The following is a 22,540-nucleotide window of genomic DNA, read 5'->3' as shown; positions in this document are numbered from 1 at the left end:
CAGACAGACGGACAGACAGACGGACAGACGGACAGACGGACATGCTCATATCAACTCAGGAGGTGATCCTGATCAAGAATATATATACTTTAAAGGGTCGGAGATGTCTCCTTCACTGCGTTGCACACTTTTGACCAAAATTATAATACCCTCTGCAAGGGTATAAAAATTCCGAAATTGGTCACTTTTGTCTTAAAAATATTTCTTATCAGAACAATAAACAGTACAGTGTTTTCATTTGTGTTCTCTCTCTCTTAATTTAAATATTGAATTGAGTCCAATCATCCAATCAAATAAAATAAATTTTAAAAATAAAGTCATGTACCATAAAACTTAGTCATTTTTATGTCATTATGTGTTGTGTCATTGTTTTATAGTAAGTGTTTCATCAGTAACCTGTCGAGTGGCGAATATTTGTGTATACATAGAATTAAGATAAAGAAAAAGTTATGACACTAAAAGTTATGAGACGATTCCAACAAAAAATAAACTTGATGCCGGAAGAAAAAACCGACGACGAAAAAAAAGCCTGTGCTACTGAAATAGAAGATGAGCTGGACATAGAAGACTCCTGCAATTTTTTAGGGTAAAATCCTTGCTCCCTTCATCACACGTACGGTAGCAGGAAAGGAAATAAAACTACTTTTAGACACAGGTTCTTCAAAAAATTACATAACTCCAATCCAGGGGCTGACAGGCATCATGGCAGCGGAGAAACTCTTCACGGTGAAGTCAATCCATGGCTTCATCAAAATAGACAATAGATGTCTAGTTTCTATTTTTAACGTAAAAACACCCTTTTTCATACTAAATAACCTCAAAGACTTTGACGGCATTATCGGGCTCGACTTGCTTAAACAAGTGAATGCGAAACTCGATTTTACCGTGCAGAGTGCACACAAACTATGGAAATTAAAATATTATATTCACTTAGGCAGAAAATGTAAATATTATTAAAATCGATAATGAAGACGTTCCCCTGGCAATAAAAGCCACCTTTGACAAAATGATTGTAAAAAATCATAAAGCCTTCGCCGATGCGGACGAAGCGCTGCCATTTAATATAAACACTATAGCAATAGTAGCAAACAATTTCTTGCGGACGGCGTAAAAAGGCCATCCAAGTCCCCATACAATGACCCCACCTGGGTTGTAGATAAAATGGGAACAGACCCAAATGGGGCTAAGAAGAAGAGTTTGGTTATAGACTTCAGTAAGCTAAAACAAAGAACTGTAGATGATAGATATCCTAAGGTAAATCTTGGCATCAGATGACGTTTTGCTGGCATACCCAGACTTTAAGAGGCCGCTTGATTTAACAACGGACGCGTCAGGTCTCGGACTTGGGGCGGTACTATCTTAAGATGGTCGCCCAATCACAATGATATCACGTGACAACGAAAAAAATTACGCAACCAACGAGCGAGAGCTCTTCGCCATTGTTTGGGCATTACAAAATCTCCGAAGTTACCTTTACGGAGTAAAAGATTTGCGGATCTTCACAGATCATCAACCACTCACTTTTGCCGTCTCAGAAAAAAACCCATAACGTAAAATTGAAGCGTTGGTAAGGGAATATTTACAATCATGGCGCAAAGGCGTTCTATAAACCCGGCAACGAAAATTTAATGGCAGACGCGTTGTCTCGCCAGAACATAAACACCTTAGAGGACGTTCCGGAATCAGATTTAGCCACCGTTAATAGCGAACAGTCCCTGACATACACTATCGGTACCACCGACAACCCAGTAAACTGTTTCCGAAATCAAATAATAATTTAGGGTGGAAACAGTTTTTCAGTGGAAACATTCATCTTGTTTAAGAGCAAGGTGGGGCACATAATGAATTACAGGAAGTGGAAAGCGCTGAAGTGGTACATGCATTACTTTGCACCCTACCAACCCTGGCATTTATCTAGCACCGACTAATAGAGTCCTTCCCTAGCACTGCCTTCAAGTACACAAAAAGCTTCTTATTAGACATAACGGACACGACCGAGCAGAAGAAAATCGTTATAGCAGAACACAACAGGGCTGGTGAGCCCTGGTGCTCGGTGCTCGGTGGAGCAGTACAGGAAAATGTAAATCAAATTCTAACTGATTATGTTTTCCCAAAACTGCTTCGGATAGCAACGGAAATTACGTCGAACTGCAGAACCTGTTCCATGGCAAAATACAAACGCTATCCATCTAGGCAGGTGGTAGCAGAAACACCTATACCATCTTCTGTGGGGGAAATCCTACACATTGATATTTTCTCAACAGACGGAACCTTTTCCTTACATGCGTCGATAAATTCTCGAAATTCGCCACAGTTAAAACCATCGTATCGAGAGCTATTGTGGACATAAAAGCTCCTCTGTTACACATTATAAATTTCTTAATGGTCAATAAATGGTCAAGTGGAGAGGTTTCATAGCACTCTAGCTAAAATAGCCAGATGCCTGAAACTGGAACGCAGTCTAAATGACACTGTAGAATTAATTCTTTTGACGTCTAACAAATGTAATAATTCAATTCACTCAGTAACTGATAAAAAACCAATGGAAATTGTTCATTCAAGGTCCGCAGAATTCGAGAAAACAATAAGTAGGAAAATTCAAGAAGCCCAAGAAAAGAGACTTGGCCAAGTAAATAAGAATAGGACCTGTTAGGACTATCAAGTCCTTTCTATGATATTTCTATGATTTTAGTATGGGCACTAACGGCTGCTAGAACAGACGCAGCGGTGAAACAAACGCAGACTATATCCCTAAGAAGGACGGTGACATTGTAGTTTGGGAATCTTACGGATACTTACAACACGCAACGAACATGACAACTTACGAAGACTACGCTGACCAGACCGAAACATTGACAAGAACATTTACTGACGACCACAGGATACCGGTCATAATGACAGACCTCACACACATTCGCAAGTTAGTAACAACCCTCAAAATTCATCATGGGGCCACTAGGAATATGAAATTAATAAGAACAGCTTTAAAAGTTATTGCAGGCACACCCAACATTAATGATTGAGCAGATGAAGGACAAATTGAATTGAATATCAAATTTCAAGAACGTTTTAACGAACCAAATTCGAAAATTCGAAACAAACAAAGAAACACACCTTTTGGAAATTATTTTGGCTAAAAACAGAATCATAATGACGGATTTGGAAAATATCCTAATGGGCCTAACCCTAGCAAAACTAAACATTGTAAGTCCGGCAATTCTAGAAAGCTCTGACATTGGCGAATTTAAAGACAAGCAGCCTATTAACATTAGTTTAATAGACATATTAGAAGTATCTAGTATAAGTGTTTTCCGAAATTCCGATATCATTCAATTCCTTATTAAATTCCCTAACACTAAACTCGTATGTAAGAAGATAACGGTCTATCCGGTTCAGCACCACAACAAGATCCTAGACTCCGAAAGTGGAAACTTGGTTGTTGAGTGCCCAAGAAGAATCATCGGGTACATCGGGTACTGCAAGACGACAGTCGGCGCCACCTTCTGCAGGGAGCTCCAAAATGTTAATAGTTAATAGTGCAAGTGTTAATAGTTAATAGTACAAGCCCAGCAAATAGTTAAAATAAATAGGCACTCTCATAGTAAACGAGGCCAACATGACCATAACCGACGACCAAGGTCGGGACCAAAAAATATGTGGAGCCTACTTGGTAACCTATTCTGACAGGATAGACCTCAACGGAACTGGGTTCGTATATCAGCTGGGAAGTTCGATGTAAAAGCCCGCTGTGTTGGCCATGACCGTGGTCAACATCACGACACACCAAAACCGGCTAAGTCTCCCATTTCTTCACGAGCTGAGTCTTAACAACCTCCACCCCATCGGGACCCTAAGAGAAGAACTTACCTTGAGTTCCTTCCTCAGCTACTCCCTCACCCTACTCGCCTTCGCTCTACTATGCTCCACCGTTTGGCTCGGCTACCATTATCTAAAGACCAGAGGTCACCCCGAATCAGGAGCTAAGGAAGACGTGGAACTAGCGGGTTACCGGGACGGCAACCACTTAAAGAGAGAAGAAGTTAACACACCCAGTTCCCACAAAGAGAAGTTTCGGAATTGCAGGCCCTATGCGGTAGCCAACATGCGCAGTAAAGAAACTGCCGAGTCCGCACTCTTGGGTAAATCGCCCGGAGCCCGGCCAGAACACACGTGCAACGAGTCATTGTCACCGGATACCAACTGCTGACCCGACATTTTTAGCGACAGCTCTGCGACCACGCAAGCTGCAGCCGGATCAGACCCTCAATGCTGCAGCCGGATCAAGCTGCAGTCGGATCAGACCCTTAAGTTAGTCTAAAATCTGTACTTCACAGCCATAGTTGTGCTCTAATTAATTATTAACAACTTAATAATTTGTAACCCAACTTTAACCTTTACCTTTACTGGTTTAAACGAAATAAAGTAAAAAAAATGAATAAATTTATATGTGTGTTATATGTCCCTGAAAAATAGGACCCTGCCGCCCACTAATCTACAGTCAGAAATGCCAAGAAAACGCAATGGGGTCAATTTGAGTCCAACGTTCCATTCTAGAGCCGCGCGAGATAGAAGAGCACGAAGATCAGTTGAACAAATCGAAGAGGATCGTGAAAATGCGCGTTTGAAGATATCGCAGTTACGTGGATCACAATCGAAAGAGGCACGAGATGAACTTTCACAATGGAAGAGCCCAGGTGGGCCAAGACCAAAAAAAGCACTTCAAATTCGATCAAATGTGAAAGTTTTGATCACTGTTTTCTTCGATTACCATGGCGTGGTGCATCAGGAGTTCTTACCATATGGTCGTAGGGTCAATAAACAGTATTGTTGCGAAGTTATGCGCCGTTTTCGAGAAACAATACGAAAGAAACGTCCACAATTGTGGAAAAAGAATTCATGGAAATTTTTTGGCCAAAAACAACATCACAATAACGCTTAAGCCGCAATATTCACCGGATTTGGCCCCATGTGACATGTTTTTGTTCCCAAAACTAAAGAGGGCTATGAAAGAACAGTAATTTGCTACGATTGAAGAGATAAAGACTGCATCGCTGGAAGAGCTCAAGGCTATAGGAGGATTGGAAAAACCGTTGGTATTAGTGTATTGTATCTGAGGGGGATTACTTTAAAGGGGACAACATAAATATTGATAAATAAATTAATAGTTTTTCTTGAAAATACACAGTCACCTTACTTTTGGAACACACCTCGTATATAAATCAACATCTGCTATGTCTTAGTAAATAGTCTAACACAGCTTAGTGTTTTCAAGCAGAGCTTTCGCGCATTGACTTCGGAAGAGAGCCTTTATTGCCTGCTTTGGGTATACGTGTTTTGAACCACGGCTGTGGAAGTTTTCTTAGAGATGGTGTTATATGAGAGTGTATAAAATGTTGGATAGCCAGTTCATAGCTATTGCGCCATCATGTTGGATTTGCGCGGATATAATTTCTTAAGGAGCAGTCGATTTTTAAGGCTTTAAACTGTGTATTTTCTAGTGTAGGTTTTTAGGTCAACGTTTAGATTTAAGTTTGTCTCCAGTATCATTGCTAAAGTGCTAAATCATTGCAATTGTGCTGGTCCAGGAGCCATCTTTTTTTTAAGATGTGGCTGATTTGGATAGGATTTTCCCAAGTCTTGAAGCGTAAGCTGAGCCTTCAATTTCCGAGCAAAAATAGTTGCATGAGGACCGTTTCGCTTTGGATATGTTTTTTTATTATAAGTGGCCTAGGAGGTTTTGTAGTCACTCCAGAGACTTTCCTCATCTCCGTCGCGCCCCCGCTACAACACCGTAACTGGGAAACACCGCTTTTACTCGTGCTGATTTTACTTGTGCCGATTTACTCCAGTGGGCCTCGTAATCCAATGGGAGCGCATCGGGTCATCGTCCGTGCCTCACCTTTCCCGGCCACGGACCTCTGCTGTTGCTATGCGGGGCTCCGGTCAACTTCTAGGGACCGCTACGTTATGTGTCGCCCTCCACTCTTACTTCTCGGTATAGCCACCGCCATCGACCCGTATGAACGCGTGGATCTCACTGACTGTAACAGATAGAGCTATAAGATTTGGCATGAATACACCTTCCCACGCAGTTAACAGTTGTTTTAAAAATGTCCGAGCCCGCCCCAAAAATGTCCGCCCCCAAAACAGAAACTTATTGTAGCGTAAAGTAAAATTTTTATTTTTACTCTTTTAGAGGAGTTAAAGACTTTTTAGTCTGCTTTCCTACTGAACCGATAGTATATCCGTTAGTGGAAGTAGGGGCTCTGCAAAAGTATGCAACAAACATTTTTTTCTGACAATTGTAATGGGTAACCTTTTTTAGGCAGGATGTTGGGATGCTCGGATATGACCGCACGTATAATTTTCGGCTACTGGCTCGTCCTCAAGGGGGGGATAATGTAAGTTGACAAGTTGAGCTTTGACAATTTGAGGACATCACTTTATCGGGGTCAATCGGATGGAATCCGCTGCTGGTATTGCGGCTCCTTTTGTGCCCACCCAACCTTTGCAATAATTCCCGCCCATAGCAATGGTATGGCCCCTTTAAGGTGTTAAGGAAAAGGTTCCTTAGCGGAGATCTAAAAAAGGGTTTGTCTAAAACATTATAATAATTTTATTGTAAGGTTTACCATTCATTGACTAACATATTTACAAGTATAATTATTTTTAAATTTTTTTTAAAGTTAATTTTTAAGACAAATCAAACAATTTTCCGCCTCAAAAAATTGTTTCAAGGGCTTGACGCCGATCTAAATCCGGGGAGTGACACTTTAACAATTGACACTTCACCGAAACGAGAAAATACGAGATCTTGTAGCATAACCAACGATGTATGTTTTATTCTGTTGGGGAAAAATAACTTAGAATTAACCTCAACCTAATATATATTTGACCTACCGCAGTATCTCCTCCCTCTTTCTATGGGATCGCTGATCGGAGTGTCTGTGGCGCCAAACTTAACGTAGCGTTAGACCACAATCAGTGTGGCCAGATATGAGCAAGGTGTCAACCGCGAATACAATACTGAACGTATGTGCGCCTTAGTGGCGCGTATTTCAAACTTACTGGTTGACTATTGATACTTAACTGACTACCTTATCCGTAAGGTAAGCTCGCGACAGAACCTCTCGTTGAAAGCATATATACATGCCAAAATAAATATATTTAATTCGCTTTTATATACTCTAAAAAGTGCTTGTAAATGTTCTGAAATGAAAATTAAGCTTAAGGTTTTTTTAATTCCTTAAAGAGTTTTTATTCCTCGTTGGGAGACTTAACATTACTTATTTTCTATGCACTTAGCGCGAAAAAAGTTAGGTAGTGATTCCGACCGTATATTTCCGCTTTTTTCACATTAAGGCTGGAACCAAGTGGGGTCCCACACCGCCTCCGGCCGCCAAGAAAACCTCTTTTGAAACTGGATCTGCGTTTTCCTCGGTCTTCTGCTCTGTAAAGCGCATGTCGACCCACAATCGCGGTCGATGCTGATGCTACCACAAAGAAGCCTTCTATTAAATCGCCACAGAGCAATAGAATAAAACCACCCACTTTTCTAGATATAGTCCCTTTCCTAGACTGGCCAATTCTTGATCCTTGTTTCTCACTACATTCGGGGGTTAACTGATAAAAGCCCAAAACTTGGGACGATTTTAAGTTAACAAAGTATTTTCCCCCCTTTTCGGTGCGACCACTAAACTTTATTGCTCCAGATTTCTAATCCATGCCCCATCGTGCCCCATCGATTGGTAGCCATTACCCACAGTCTTTCGCCTTTCTCTTTTTAGTCGCTCCTTGGTACTTTTTAATTTATATTCGCTGTTTAGTGCCTGGCGACTGTTAGCTGCCACCTAACAGAGACCGCCACCGGTAATAGCCTACCCTAACAGTGCAGCTACATTACAGAATTCGTACCGTTAAAGTGTATACTTTAAAGGTTAGTTAAATTGTGGGTGGAAGATATGAGTACCTCGTATAAAATAGTCGGGTAACTCGATTTACTCGTCCTTTATTTGTGTTTTTTGTAACTTTTTGTTTCTTTTTATACCCTTGCAATTTTATAATTTTGGTCAAAAGTGTTCAACACATTGAAGGAGATGTCTTCTCCAACCCTATAATGTATTTATACTCTTGATCAGGATCACCTCCTAACTTAATATGTCCGTCCGTCTGTTTCTACGCGAACTAGTCTCTCAAGCTATTCAATTAAGGGGAGGGTAAGGTATTAAATTTTTTTTTTTTCATTTTTTTTTTATTTTTTAAATTGAATGCATAATATCTGAAGAATATTTTGTCAAAATTTCAAGTCAATTAAAGCAAAATTGACGAAGTTATTAGTTATTGACGAAGTTGCTTGCAAACGTTTTACACTGGATTTTGTTTTGTTTAAAACTTTAAAGCGTTATTCCCACAACTCACGTTTTCAAAGTCGGTGCCCCTCATAACTTCAAAACTACTGCACCGATACTTTTGAAATTTTAAATACTATTTCTGTACATATTTTACGAGGTAACGCTGTCGAGTTTTTTTTTTTTTTGTTCATAATTTCGATTTTGCAATGACAAATTAACCGATTTTTTCCCAAAAAATTGAGTTTTTCACTTCAAAGTCTTCGAAAAAATTAAAAAATTGCAATTTTCAAAAAACCGTTACAGCGTTACCTGGGGCGAACTATTATTTAACGAATGAACTTGCATTTTTTGATTACAAATGATCCAGCACCGAGTTATGAGGGGCACCGCAATTCAACTTTTTTTGGCGACACGTCCGGACAATTGCTACCATTGCCACATTTTTAAATATTTTTTTGTAAAAATTTGATAAAACATTCTTCTAATGTCATACTTTAATATGCCGTTGGTTGAATAAATAAATTTTAACTGTGTCGTCAGGAAAAAAATCACAAAAACATGACTTTTTTCGCATGATTTGACCTTACCCTCCCCTTAATACTCTTCTTTCATTTATACGCAGTATATAAGTCGGAACGAGCGGGATCGGCCGACTATATCTATCCTATATAGTGTATACAGCTGCCATATAACTGTTAGATCGGAAATGCCATAACTTTGGTGTTTCTAGAGTAAGAGAGTGGGGTTTTTTACGGATACTTATACGACATAATAATAAATAATATTATATAATGTCGTAAATAATACGACATACCACATACCATCAAAAATTACCCAACTTTCGTGTTTTTAAAGATGCTTTATTTTCGATATACGAGGTGTGTTCAAAAAGTAAGGTTACTTGGTTTTTTCTTAAGAAAAACTATTAATATTAATAGTTTATTTTGTCGCCTTCAAAGTAATCCCCATCAGATATAATACAATTATTGCAACGGTTTTCCAATCCTCAAATAACTTACCATAAGCACTTTTCGGTATAGCCTTGAGCTCTTCCAGCGATGCAGCCTTTCTCTTCAATCGTACCAAATTCCGTCCTTTCATAGCTCTCTTTAGTTTTGGAAAAAATAACATGTCACATGGGGCCAAATCCGGTGAATATGGTTGTTGTTGACGTGCTTGTGCGTTCGAAGCGAGGCTCGTCATTGGCTCGCCTTTGATCCATATTTTTTGATAGCAAAAAATCGCAGAGCACGCCAAACAACTTGTAACCTTTACGCCTCTCACAACCAAACAAAAAAAAGGGGTTCAAATGAAACTTGGTACAGATGTTAGGGAAAAGTGTACCAACATAACAAAAAAAAAAAATCGATAATCCAAAATATGTTGCCCGCGAAATTTTAAAAGTCACCTTACTTTTTGAACACTCCTCATGTCTGAAATCTTATCTGAACGGGTATATCAACTTATCATAGGGGTTAAGAACAAAAATTATTTTAACTATTATTGTTATAGTTAACATGTCGTGGTTAACTAGAAGAATATTCTTTTTTTTTAAATATTTACGTTGCAAATTATTGTGAAAAAAAATTAAAAATCCACAATAAAGATTGATCATGATTTATATTTTTTCGGTCAGGGAAAAATTATTATTTATGATTATATTTTTTTTTCCATCACTTACGGTCCCTGGTATTTTATTCAGCAGCATCAATATGCGAGTCGATATAGCTATGGCCGTCAATCTGTGTGAATCTCGAATTTTTCGATTGGTTTTGAATTTTTGCCACGTTTCTCCCGTTATGCCAAAAATGGCATATGTTAAAAAAAAAATGCAGCCAAATCGGTGGATTTGTACAGTTATAGACATTTAAATTCAGATTCCCACATTCTGATTCGTGACATTTGATACTGGCTTGTTTCATTTTTAAATGCGTGGATTTCACTTAGAATTTCATGGAGCTCATGCAGATCCAGTTTATGTAACTCCAACCATCAAAAATATTTGATTTTAAATAATAAAAAATAGTTTCTCCTCTTTGTTTTAAAAATTTGAGGCTAAAATATAAGTCAGAATTAAAAAGCCCATGATTTTGACGAATACGTCCTATGTAATTTGAAAATTATGTCATAAAAACAAATTTTAAGAAAAATTTCCTTTTTTTCATTAAAAAAATATATAATTTTTAATTCAATATTTATAATCTTGTTCCCCTTTTTCTAGATGCAAACCTTGGTAAACTATAGAATTCAGCCAACATCAATGGTGCCTCTTTATAATTATAACATAAACCGTTATATGAACGACTACAATTACTACCAGAATTTAAAAATGAATTCATATATTAAGGAAAATAATTTTGATTCATCAATATATAGTTTAAATTCTTCGTTTACAACTTCACAAAACATTGTGTCTCAAATGAGTTGTGTAGAAGGCCAATGCGACAAGATACCAGAAAATAATATTTCCCCATACGAACAATATAGAAGTATTATGGAAACTTCATTAAATCAATTTTTTTTAAATCAAAGTTATATATCCAATATTGAGCAATTGAAAGAAGAAAACAAAAATTCATTTGTAGAAAAATCAAAAACAAATTTATACAAAAACTTTTCTCAAACTTTTAATGATAAGCGTCCATTGCCTACGAGTATTGGTTATGAAGATATTTTACATTTGAATGAACTTTCTACAATTATTAAAAATTCCCAAGATACAAATATACATACAGCTATAACTCCTGAAAAAAAAAATAATAACTTCCTTGTTGAGAAAAATTTAAATCGCCTTGGTTCCGGTAATATGTCAAATATGTTGAGTGACGGATCTTCCAAAACGGGTTCTGGCGACAATTCAAAAAATAAATTAGTAACATTAAATGCATACAAACAGGATCATTCAAATGTGAATAAAGAGCACAAACATTTAAGCATAATGACTATGGATTTATATCAAACTTCAAAAGTAAAGGATGTGCCAAGTTGTAGTAAATCAGTCAAAAAACCTTTGTTTAAAACAAACAATCTATCAAGTACTCTCGAAACTCAAATAAAAGAAAACCATGTACTGACAAAAGTATCAGAAAATCAGGAAAAAGTTATGTCCAGTTTATTTGTAACAAACAACTCACAAAAAAAAAGTAACATGGATATAACCAAAGATGTTTGTCTTAAGGATAATGACGACATTATCAAGGAAAAAACACCTCCATTAGAAAATATAAATATTCGAAACTCTGCGAAAAATAACGATACATCAATACGGTAAGATAAATTATTATTGTTATTTTATATATACACTAGATGGCTTAGCAGCTTTCATATTGCAGATTGCATATTGCCCCAATGACACACACTACTGTGATTCAGTATGTTTATCTATTTAAGCTTTCTTAAAAGATATATTTATACCCTTGCAGAGGGTATTATAATTTTGGTCAAAAGTGTGCAACGCAGAGAAGGAGACATCTCCGACCCTATAAAGTATATATATTCTTGAAAAGGATCACATCCTGAGTTCACATCGGTCTGTCTGTCCAAGTTCTAGTAAATCAGTCAAAAAACCTTTGTTTAAAACAAACAATCTGTATGGTCATTGGAGTTTTCAATGCCGTAAATAAAACGCAGAATTTAATTAATTTTAAACGTTATAAATGTTTATTCCTGCATGCAGATGAAGCCGGATGATCCGGAGTTAGACCAGCTTATGGTGCATGCAGGGACTCAAGTAATATACAGAGAGGGTGGCCTGACAAGTCACCTCGAAGCAGCTAAAGCTCTCGACAATGGAGAGGGCGGCCCGACCTAGTCATTGCCGAGCTAAAACTCTCTCGGAGAGTCGGCTTGCGATCAACTAGCTTTTGTATCCCTCTCTCATATCATATCTCTCTCTTTTGTATCTCTTGTAGTCTCTCAGTTTTAAAGCTATCGACTTGAAACTTTGCACACACCCTTCTTTCCTCTGCACGCAGAACGGCCTTACTATATCCTATAGCTGCCATATAACTGATTGATCGGAAATGGCATAACTTTGGTGTTTGTAAAGTTAGAGAGTTCAAATTTTACGAGAGAGCTATTTTATATTAAAATAATAAGAATAAAAATAATAAAATAATAATTCCAAATTCTATAAGGATCGGCCGACTATATCCTATAGCTTTTTGAAGATAGAAATCTGGAACTTCGGACAGATTCTATTTTTGATCAGATAATCCGACCAACCAAATTTCAGAACGGTCGCCATACAGCTGCCATATAACTGATCGATCGGAAATGGTTGTTAGAGAAATACCAACTTTGGTATTTTTAGAGATAGAAGTTTGGGACTTTTTTTTGATTTTGTAATATAATAATCGGCCAACTATATCCCATGTTTGCTATATATATCCGGTTTTAACTACAAAGGTATATTACCTTCGGCTCCGCCCGAAGTTAGCTTTCCTTTCTTGTTTTTGTTTTTTTATGTGTAAATAAACAAACAAATAAGATGCTCAAACACGCAACGTAAATTTTTCCATGCTCGAAACCATGTTGATTCCGCAGACTGCTAAGTTAGCATTGCTAACGACTGTCCTTTCTATTTATTGATTATCATTGCATAGGCCAGACATACTTGAAATTGAAAACGTTTGAAATTGATCGGTAAATTCGTTTGAATCAACGGTGGTCGAGAGATCAAAACATCCTCTCATTTGTATTTTCTTTTAATAGTTGTTGCCTCAATGATTTTTTTTCATCAGCTTTCAGCCAGTCTGGTTTCATTGCAAAGTTGATTAATGTTACACACGATAATGAAAACTGATCCTTAGTGAATTTTAAAACTGCATAGGATAGTTCACCACGTCATTCGGAAAATAGTTAATTATATGATTTTTAGGGTAAAAATTTATGGTTTATTCGCCAGGTGCAGATGGTGTATTAGGGTGATGTTAGGGCGCGAGAAGCGATGAGCAAAGCGAGAAGATGGCAGAGGAAGAGCTTTGCGAAAAGCAAGCTACATTGTTCTATTTTTAGCTATTAATTTAATCGTGACGGATTCAAACAAAGATTTTTTTGCTTCAAGTGCAACACTTTTTTTTGTGTTAAAAAAAAAAGTCGTGTCCACTCGCTTAACTGCAGAAGGAACAAAACCACAATTTTGTGACACAACATTCAATTAAAAGTTATTAAATTACAGAATGCAACAAAAAAATCCTACGCTCTTGGTGAGTTGCTCTACTCGCAACTCGCCTCGCTCTAACTCTGAAATCTTTCAAGAGATTGCATATGAAACAAGAAAGGAAAGCTAAATTCGGGCGGAGCCGAAGTTGAAAAACCCTTGCAGTTAAAACCGGATATATATCGCAAACATCGGATATAGTTGGCCGATCATTATGAGAATGTCATAACATTACCAATTTATTACAATGCAACAATTAAAAAGTTCTTCAAAAAAAAAACAAAGTTGGTATTTTTACCTAATACCATTTCCGATGGTTCAATTATATGATAGCTATATGATATAGTTGGCCGATCGTTATGAAATTTGGTAGATCGGATCCACTGACCAAAAACCAAATCTGTAAGAAATTCCAACTTTCTATCCTCAAAAACACGAAAGTTTCGTTATTTCCGATCGTTCAGTTATATGGCAGCTATAGGATATAGTCGGCCGATCTTTACGAAATTTGGTAGGTCGTTTTATTTTGCCAAAAATAGCACTCATGCAGAATCCGAACTCTCTAATTCTAACACCCAAGCTTTAGCATTTCCGATCAATCAGTTGTATGGCAGCTATAGGGTATAGTCGGCAAATCCCGGCCTTCCGACTTATTCTGCGTGCAAAAGAGAGAAGGGTGTGTTCAAAGTTTCAAGTCGATAGCTTTAAAACTGAGAGACTAGTTTGCAATGGCAATCGTGAAGACCAGATAGACTGCCAGAAACTAGGTGTTGCACAGGTGTTGGAGGCGTTGCACATACTCCGGGTGCCGACAAGTATTGTCGAGATTATAAGGTCATACCTTAGCGATCAAACCATCAGGTACGAGACGACCACAGGCAAACAAGAGCATGGGGTCACCTGTGGTGTCCCTCAAGGCTCCGTCTTAGGGCCAGCCCTATGGATCGTCATGTATGGCGGGGTCCTCAGACTTGATCTCTCAGACCGAAAACACCTAGTCGGATTTGCAGACAAAATTGCAGTAGTGGTCGTCGCCAAAGACAATCCAGGAAGTCGAGAATTCCTGCAAAGCTGCAATTGGAAGGGTCAGTGATTGGCTGGACCAGGCAGGGCTAAGCCTAGCCCACCACAAGATAGAGGCTGTCTTGATCTCAAGCAGGAAGCGGCTGCAGCCAGCCACGTTTAATGTCAGCGGACACGCGTTTACATCAATCAGGGCCATCAGATGCTAGGAGTTACTTTGAACACAAACTTGCGAACTAATTGGAACTTGCGAGTAAATCACTACTATTGAATAGCACGGTCAGCGCGAAGACGAAGTTCACTTCACTGTAATAACTGACAATATCTTTTATTTGGTTTTTTAAGATCATCAAAAAGTACATTACTCAATATACTAGTGATGCAATATAATGAGAGAATACTGCAATCCCTTTCTTTTTTCTCTATTTTTGGCATCTTTTTTGGATTCTGCCCCAGTGTGCAGCGCATACCGAATCAACAAAAAATTCAAAGAGACGGTGCCATGCTCCAACAAACAAAACAAAACTGGGACGGATTGTCGCAGGAAAAATAAAGGCCAGAACTCAACCGGCCGTGTCTTATGGAGCAACGCTGACTCTAGAAACTGACCCATTGATTGAAAGGTTTCGGGAATTGGATAACCTGGACAATCAAACGAAACATCTATCTCCGACAAAAAACATTGTGAGAAACACTCTGTAGAAAACCTGAAAAGAGCAGCCGACAGAAGTCTTATTGTAAAGCTGCCTTTTGCCAAACACCCTTCAGCCCTAGGAGAGCCAAAAGACATTGCTATCAAAATGTTTCTCACTCTTGAGCGACGCTCGACTGGTAACGTTCGGAAAGGTTATTCTGATTTCATGGAGTACTAAGCGTTGGGACATATAATACTGGTGCCGTCAAGCCATATACCCAAATATCAATATTTTATTTGTGATCACTGGGTCTTGAAGCCTGAGAGCAGTAGCACAAAACTGCGAGTAGCATTTAATGCGTCTTGCAAAACGTCAAGAGGGAAATCCTTGAATGACATGTTACTGTCTATATTTACGGCACATATAGAAAAGTATAGATTACGTCAAATATAGATTAACCCGGATGACCAATTTAATCAACTCATATTTTGGCGAAACGATTCAGCGGTAGACCTCATATACTACCGACAAAAAACAGTAAACACCTACGTCACAAAGACAGCCCCATCCCTAGCTACAAAATGCCTTAATCATCTAGCGATCCGGTCACGGGGAAATTACCCTCTAGGACCGACAGCACTCTATGTAAGCGATTGTTTGACGGGTGCTGTTTCAGTCGCAGAAGCAGTGCAAAATCAAAGGAAACTCAACTCAAGCTTTAAGCTTCGCAAATGATGCTTTAACAATGGAGTTGATGTATTGTCCAGAGGTACTACCACCAGCAATCTAACACATAATAATATCTGGTTCTATGGTCCTCTATTCTTGCATGGATCTAAGGAGAACTGGACTAACATGGCAACCATCTTTTCGATCAGTTTGGAGCAGAAGACAAAATTCGGCAACATGGCAGAATTATAATTATTCGGCACAGCAACTCGTTCAGCAACAGACTGCAACGGACTTTTGCATATGTGCTCTGATTCTGCTACAAATTCAACAGAGCGCCAACAAATCGTCCATTCTTCAACACTGGAATAGACTACTGCGGTCCTATTATGGATTCATCATAAGATTCAAGGCGAACGACCGGACAAGACTTACATCGCAGATTTTTGTTGTTTAGCAACAAAGGCTCTTTATTTAGAGTTGGTGAGTGATCTCACCACAGATGCCTTTCTAGCCGTTCTCCGCCACTTCCTGCGACGTCAAGAAAAATGTGACACGATCTATGGCGATAATGCTACGAATTTTATTGGGGCCAACAAAAAATAAATCGAGTTAGAAAGCGCCGTCTTTTCCAGGGATGCTAAGGAAAGCATAGTCCAGCACTGCAAACAAAGGCAAATCGACTTTAAATTGGTGGTGATCATTTGGTGATGCGCCATCTATCTGGTGATCTATGGGAAGCTGCAAAATGGCTTCTAGTACCATTGCTTCCTTAACATTTGAAGTAATCGTAATCGAATCAACACAGTACGTTGAAGTAGAGACAATTCTCAATTTGCGCCCTATCACTCCCATGCCGTCAGACCACGCTGACAAATCAGCATTAACGACATTCCTTAATTGGCAAGCCATTGACGGTTCCTCCTGATGCCAAAACCACCCTGTGGGAAAATTCTCGACTAAAACGATGGGAGCTGGTTTCAACACTGAAGCATGCGGAAGCAGTGGGCATGTGAGTACCTACAAGATCTGCACAATCGTCAAAAATGGAAGCATGCGTTTCAAAATAACAAGGAGGGCTTGCTAGTCCTCTTAAAGGAAGAAAATATGCTGGTGATGAGTTGGCTTATGGGACGAGTCATAAAAACGTATCTTGGACCCTATAGTTTCGTCCGGGTAGTCGACATAAAAAATTCATCTGGAATTTTCAAAAGACCAGTGACGCAGTTAGCTCCCCCATTTCCAGATGAAATCAACAACAAGCGCTCATTGGACGTCACCAGTAAGCCTGAACAGTAGGAGGAGCCCCCTAAACAATGCAAAAGAGGGCTTCTGTCACCAATACCCATAATCTTAGAACTATTGTTGCTGCCATGGCACAGCCTATAAAAGTGACTGAGTTCTGCAACAAGCCTGGAATGTTCTACGAAAGTATATAACAACAAGAATGGTAGTCTTAGAGTAGATAATGACAGTCTACCACGACCTGGAACAATATTGGAAGGACATGAAGAGTCTCTCGGATGGCTTGACTGAACTCTTACACAAATGTCAAGAACTGAAATTCACTGCATCGTGCAATCGCCTAAGATCGTTGAAACATCAGATGACCATTGATGACCTGATACAACAGAAAGTATCAGGGTGCCTAGCTGGAGCAATCATTTGTGATCCCCATAGCTCAAATGATTCTGCGTGCAAATGGATTACAGCGGATGCAGAGTGAGATAACCAACGTGATAACTGATGTTCGCCATAAAAGCATCAGTCCTATTTGGTGTCTCCTACGCAACAACGACCAAATCCGGGATCATTTTCCCCCCGGTAAGATCTTGCCAGTTGCCAGTACTGAAGTTCTTCATCTGTATCAGCTAATGTCGGCACAAGGCAGCAAAAAAGATACTCACGTTATCTTCACACCATGACTTAACCGCTGGCAACACCAGAGGATCCACTAGAGGGGTGATCCCCACGCTTGAGGTTTTAATCGAAACAATTTCTGGTATCGAGTAGTATAGATTTTTCAAGATATTTACTCGCTCGGTCAAATTTTACCTCGCATAACGCTGAATGTTAAAGGAATTATATTCGCCGCTGCAGGATACAATTTACTTAGGATCCAAAGCAGTTGTAAACACGTATCTTTTCCACTCCTGCTTATGTTTGTAAATGCCTCTGCGACCTCTGATCAGGACATTGCCGATCTATTCGCAGAAAAATTCAACTTATAGAATTTTCAACTTATCTTTAGAAACCTCGATTTTTTCCCTTAAGTGAAAGGAAGCTTTCATAATTCCCCTACATAAAAATGGGGAAAAGTCCGATGCTGCCAACTACAGAGGCATCTCTAAATTGTCGGTCATTACAAAGTTATTTCAAAAATTAATTACTCCTCATTTGCAATACCTTTTCTCTTCGATCATCTCTCCATAGCTTCATTAAGCGTAGCTCCACCACCACAATATTACTGGAGTTGACACCCTTTTTCATAGATGGCTTTCGAAAGGGATGTCAAACAGATGTTATTCACACAGACTTTAGCAAAGCTTTTGATTCAGTCAGTCACTCACTCTTGGGGAGCAAACTGAATATGCTGTGATTTTGTACAGACCTCTTAACGTGAATCTCTAGCTACTTAGATGGAAGGACACAAAGAGTCTTACCTTAGTAAGACCATCTGGTGTCCCTTAAGGAAGTTATCTTGACCTGTTGTTATTTACTCTTTTTATTAATGACTTGCCTCCTGCTTTCTCTAGTTCTTGTGTATGCAGATGATGTAAAGCTTTGTCTTCAGTACAAATCCATCTGCGCCCAATGCAGTCTTCAGTCTGATCTTGAAAACTTTCAAAAATTTTGTTTAGCAAAAGATTTAATACTTAATGGATCAAAACGCAAGCTTATATCCTTTTATCATTATTGTCCTCTGCAGGCTACGTATTCTCTCTATGGGACTGCGTCCTATTAGACTTGAAAACATAAATTGGCTAAAGGTGTCCTTGGTTTCATTAAAAGGTAGTCAAAAGAATTTAATGACCCCTAAATTATTAAAGGCTTATACATTTATTTGGTCCGTCCGATACTGGAGTACGGTTCATCTGTCTGGAGTCTCCAATATGAAGTACATCAGAATCGCATAGAATCCGTTAACTGGGATGCAACTTTTCAACTTCCATCTTATTGTACTAGACTCTTACTAATAAACTTACCAAGCTAAACCAATCGAAGGACAATGCTGGGTGATTTCAATATACTAGTTCTGATATGTGTCCACAACACTCGGCACTCGACACTCGGTCGGCACTCAATATAATGATATGATTTTAATGATTTTAAATATGATTTTCGCAGATCAAGTTTTCTTAAATAATGTTTCCCCGCAAATAAAGTTTATGCATATACAAATTTTTTTATCAAAACGGAAATCTCGTTGTAGCGCCAGTTAACACAAGTTTTTTATAAAAATGAATTGATGCCAATCTATTTCCAAGCCTATCCTTCAATCAAACCATTACCTTTAAATCAAACTTCGGCTCAATCTGACCATTTTTAAGGAGTTATAGAGTGCAAGAAATAATAAAAATAAATAAACAATAAAAAAAGAAAAAGAAAAATAGTTTCCGTGTAAGACTACGTTTTAACGTCTAGTGTTACCTTTTTTTCATTTTTTCCTTACAGAAATAGATATCAGATATATTGCGCGTGGCCTGCGGGGTATACACCATTATTTAACCGAAGAAAAATATTTGATATCTATTTTATAACTAAATATTATATAATACTAGCTGACCCGGCAAACGTTGTTTTGCCACCAGATGACTTTATAAATTCTATAATTACAAAATCTACTCAGTTCCAGACTTATGTGAATGCGCTGTGAACCATAAGGGAATATAAAAATAACAAAAGACAAACATTATTTTTATGTTATTATTTGATCGTAATTCAGCAAGTTCCTCTCTTAGTGCTAAAGCGTGAACTATATTTTGCGTTAGTCCATCTTTAGCTAACTCACACAAACTGGATGGTTAACCCACTCGGGAGCATGCCACGTTCTTAAATCTAAGCCACAAATAGACATCGTTTGACCTTGGGATTTGTTGATAATCATTGCAAATGCCAATCTAATCGGAAACTGATTACGTTTGAATTGAATTGGCGCATCTGTAAGTATAATAGGAACCCGTGGTACTAGTATATTTTCACCTCTGAACTTTCCATTTAAAATACTGGCTTCGATGACGTTTTATATTAATTTTTGAATGACTAATCGACTGATTTCTGCTTCAAATTACGAAGTAGGATAAACGGAGATCCAACTTAACGCGCAACACATCCCAGCTGGCTCATTTTTGAATTTCAGAGCATGGCCACTTTTGAGTGAGCATAATACTTAATATGCGCACTCAATACTAGGCTCATACTGGAATGCTAGTCGCAGGAATGAATCAGATATTTATATTTAATATAGCTCGATGTACCTGTTTTGGTTGTTGGTCATTTGTTTTGCTTCAATTGCCTGTGAAACGGCGTGATTATCGTTGTTCTAATCTTCTGACTTTTTTGGGTTCAGCTCGTGTATCTTCTGGGTCTTCTTGATTTTGCACTGTTCTAACACGCACATCAGAATTTTCTTGCTGGATTTGTTCGGATCTTCTATTTCCCATGTTTCGAGATCTAATTGTATAATATCACGGCTCACCCCCTTTGCGTTTTCTTGGCATTGCTCAAAAAAACACTCATAAATAGAATTATTGTATTTACTTAATGATGAAGGATTTTTGCCCCAGTTTGAATTGAGTTAAAATGCTATGGTAGCGTGCGTTTGTCAGTGTGATGAGGTAGTAACTCACTTTAAATGCGATTTTGGGTATGTCGAACAGGATTTAAGAAGATGAAAAATAGATGCTGGCGGATTCTCAGACCTACTCAATACGCTCACAAAATTTCATGAGAATCGGTATAGCCGTTTAGGAGGATTATGGAGACAAAAAACTGTGACACGAAAATTGTATATATAAGATTAAAAAACATATGTTTCTGAATATATGTTATATGTATATGTTTCTGAACATATATGTTATTGAATATATTCAATAATTTCTATTTTTTCTTTATTTTCAGGACCAAAAATGTGCGGAGATTAACAGAAGATGAAACACACATATATTTGAAGCGACCTAAATTTTAATAAATTTGAAACTTTATCAAACCACTCCGCAAATGTGCGGAGATTAACAGAAGATGAAACACACATATATTTGAAGCGACCTAAATTTTAATAAATTTGAGACTTTATCAAACCACTAAGAATAAGTAGAATTAAAACCATAAACAATTAAAGTAAAATGATCCACATTGTTACATAAATATTATTTTCAGCAAGTCACTAACAAAATGAAGAGTAACTTTTAGAACTTCAGAAAAATTTCCCAGGATTCTCACAAAGAAGTATAATTTTCATATTTCCACTATATCGAGCGCTCTTTGCAAAACGCCATTCAACGCCAGAAAAATTGTTTTTATGCAAATGTGTACATAATTACCAACTCCATTTGCTCCCAAAATATTAAAAGATAATGGCATCTATTTACGGAGATATCGGCCTGTCTAGCGACTAACGCCTATGTTAGTGGCCGAGAAAACTCTCTCGTGTAAAATTTGCTATTTGGCGCTTACGATATTTTTGCAAATAGGGATCGATATACAATATTACAATATAATATTTTATTGGCTAAAGATGATGGAGTGTTATGAAGTATAAATGAATTTAAATAGTAATAAATAAATCTAGTAAATAAATAATGAAGTAATAAATTATTTATAAATAAATCTCCAAAATTCCAAGGCCAGAGGGGTCTCAAACTTTCCAATTCTCTTAGTCGACGTTGATCAGCTATAGCATCCATTTTGGGATGCTCTGCCTGCACACCGACACTATAAACACTGCACTTTAGACGGAAACCCAAATTTTGTGACATAAACTCTTATTGTAAATGCACTCGTAAAGTTTAACAGCCGAGACGATCTAGCTAGTATAAACGCGTGGATCTCAGAGACAATAAGCGATAGAGAAAAATATTTTTCGGGTCTGGAGGTCAGACCATATTTATGGTCTGATGTTTTCGGGGTCGCTGAATCGAAATCCGAGGTTCAAAAAATTTTTTTTCGGGGTCGCTGAATCCAAATCCTATAACTAAAAAAAAAACTCTAAAATGTCAGGGTTACGACATAACCGCAAAAGCTAGATAACATTTTTCTCATTCTGGAGTTTTTTAGACATCGGATTCGGATTCAGTGACCCCGAAAACATATAATAAACATGGTCTGACCCCCGGACTCGAATATAATTTTATATATATAATCAGTGGATATTCTCCTTCCTTATCTCCATCATTATGGTTATTTTCGGTAAAAAAAAACTTTATACCTGATGCCAGCTAGATAGGGTTGTCATTCCTAAAGACCTTTATATGCCTATTACTTTTCAGAAGTAGCTTTTAATCATGGGTCATACAGTAATTGAATTGCTTGTTCATTTTACCTAACATGGGTTTCGACAATGAATATCCATTAGTTTTTTTTCGCACAGACATTTAAAGGAGCGGTAAAGCAGCGCCCTTTGCACAGTTACACTTTTTCAAAATCGCCACCACGGATGTGAACTGTCCCTAAAATACGTGAAAATCTTAAATCTAATTAAA

At 38.0% G+C, this 22,540-nt stretch overlaps 1 protein-coding gene across 13 annotated transcripts in view; it reads left to right on the top strand.

The window, feature by feature from the left end:
* The window catches only part of LOC108124158 (transcriptional regulator ATRX homolog), a 289,518-nt gene extending 267,877 nt beyond the window's left edge, over positions 1 to 21,641 (top strand). For 11 of the 13 annotated variants that reach the window (XM_070278796.1, XM_070278795.1, XM_070278802.1 and 8 more), the window contains 2 exons: positions 10,573 to 11,618; positions 20,961 to 21,641. In XM_070278796.1, coding sequence (XP_070134897.1) covers positions 10,573 to 11,618; positions 20,961 to 21,027 — 1,113 coding nt within the window. In that variant the 3' untranslated portion in view covers positions 21,028 to 21,641. The remainder of the gene's footprint in view (positions 1 to 10,572; positions 11,619 to 20,960) is intronic. The other 2 variants (XM_070278801.1, XM_070278800.1) reach the window with 1 other exon arrangement.
* The last annotated feature ends 899 nt before the right edge of the window (positions 21,642 to 22,540 follow it).

The sequence above is a fragment of the Drosophila bipectinata genome, chromosome 2R (genome assembly GCF_030179905.1).
Source record: "Drosophila bipectinata strain 14024-0381.07 chromosome 2R, DbipHiC1v2, whole genome shotgun sequence".
Lineage (NCBI taxonomy): Eukaryota > Metazoa > Arthropoda > Insecta > Diptera > Drosophilidae > Drosophila > Drosophila bipectinata.
Note: the sequence above shows the minus strand (reverse complement) of the source record. Positions and strands in the feature narration are given on the sequence as shown.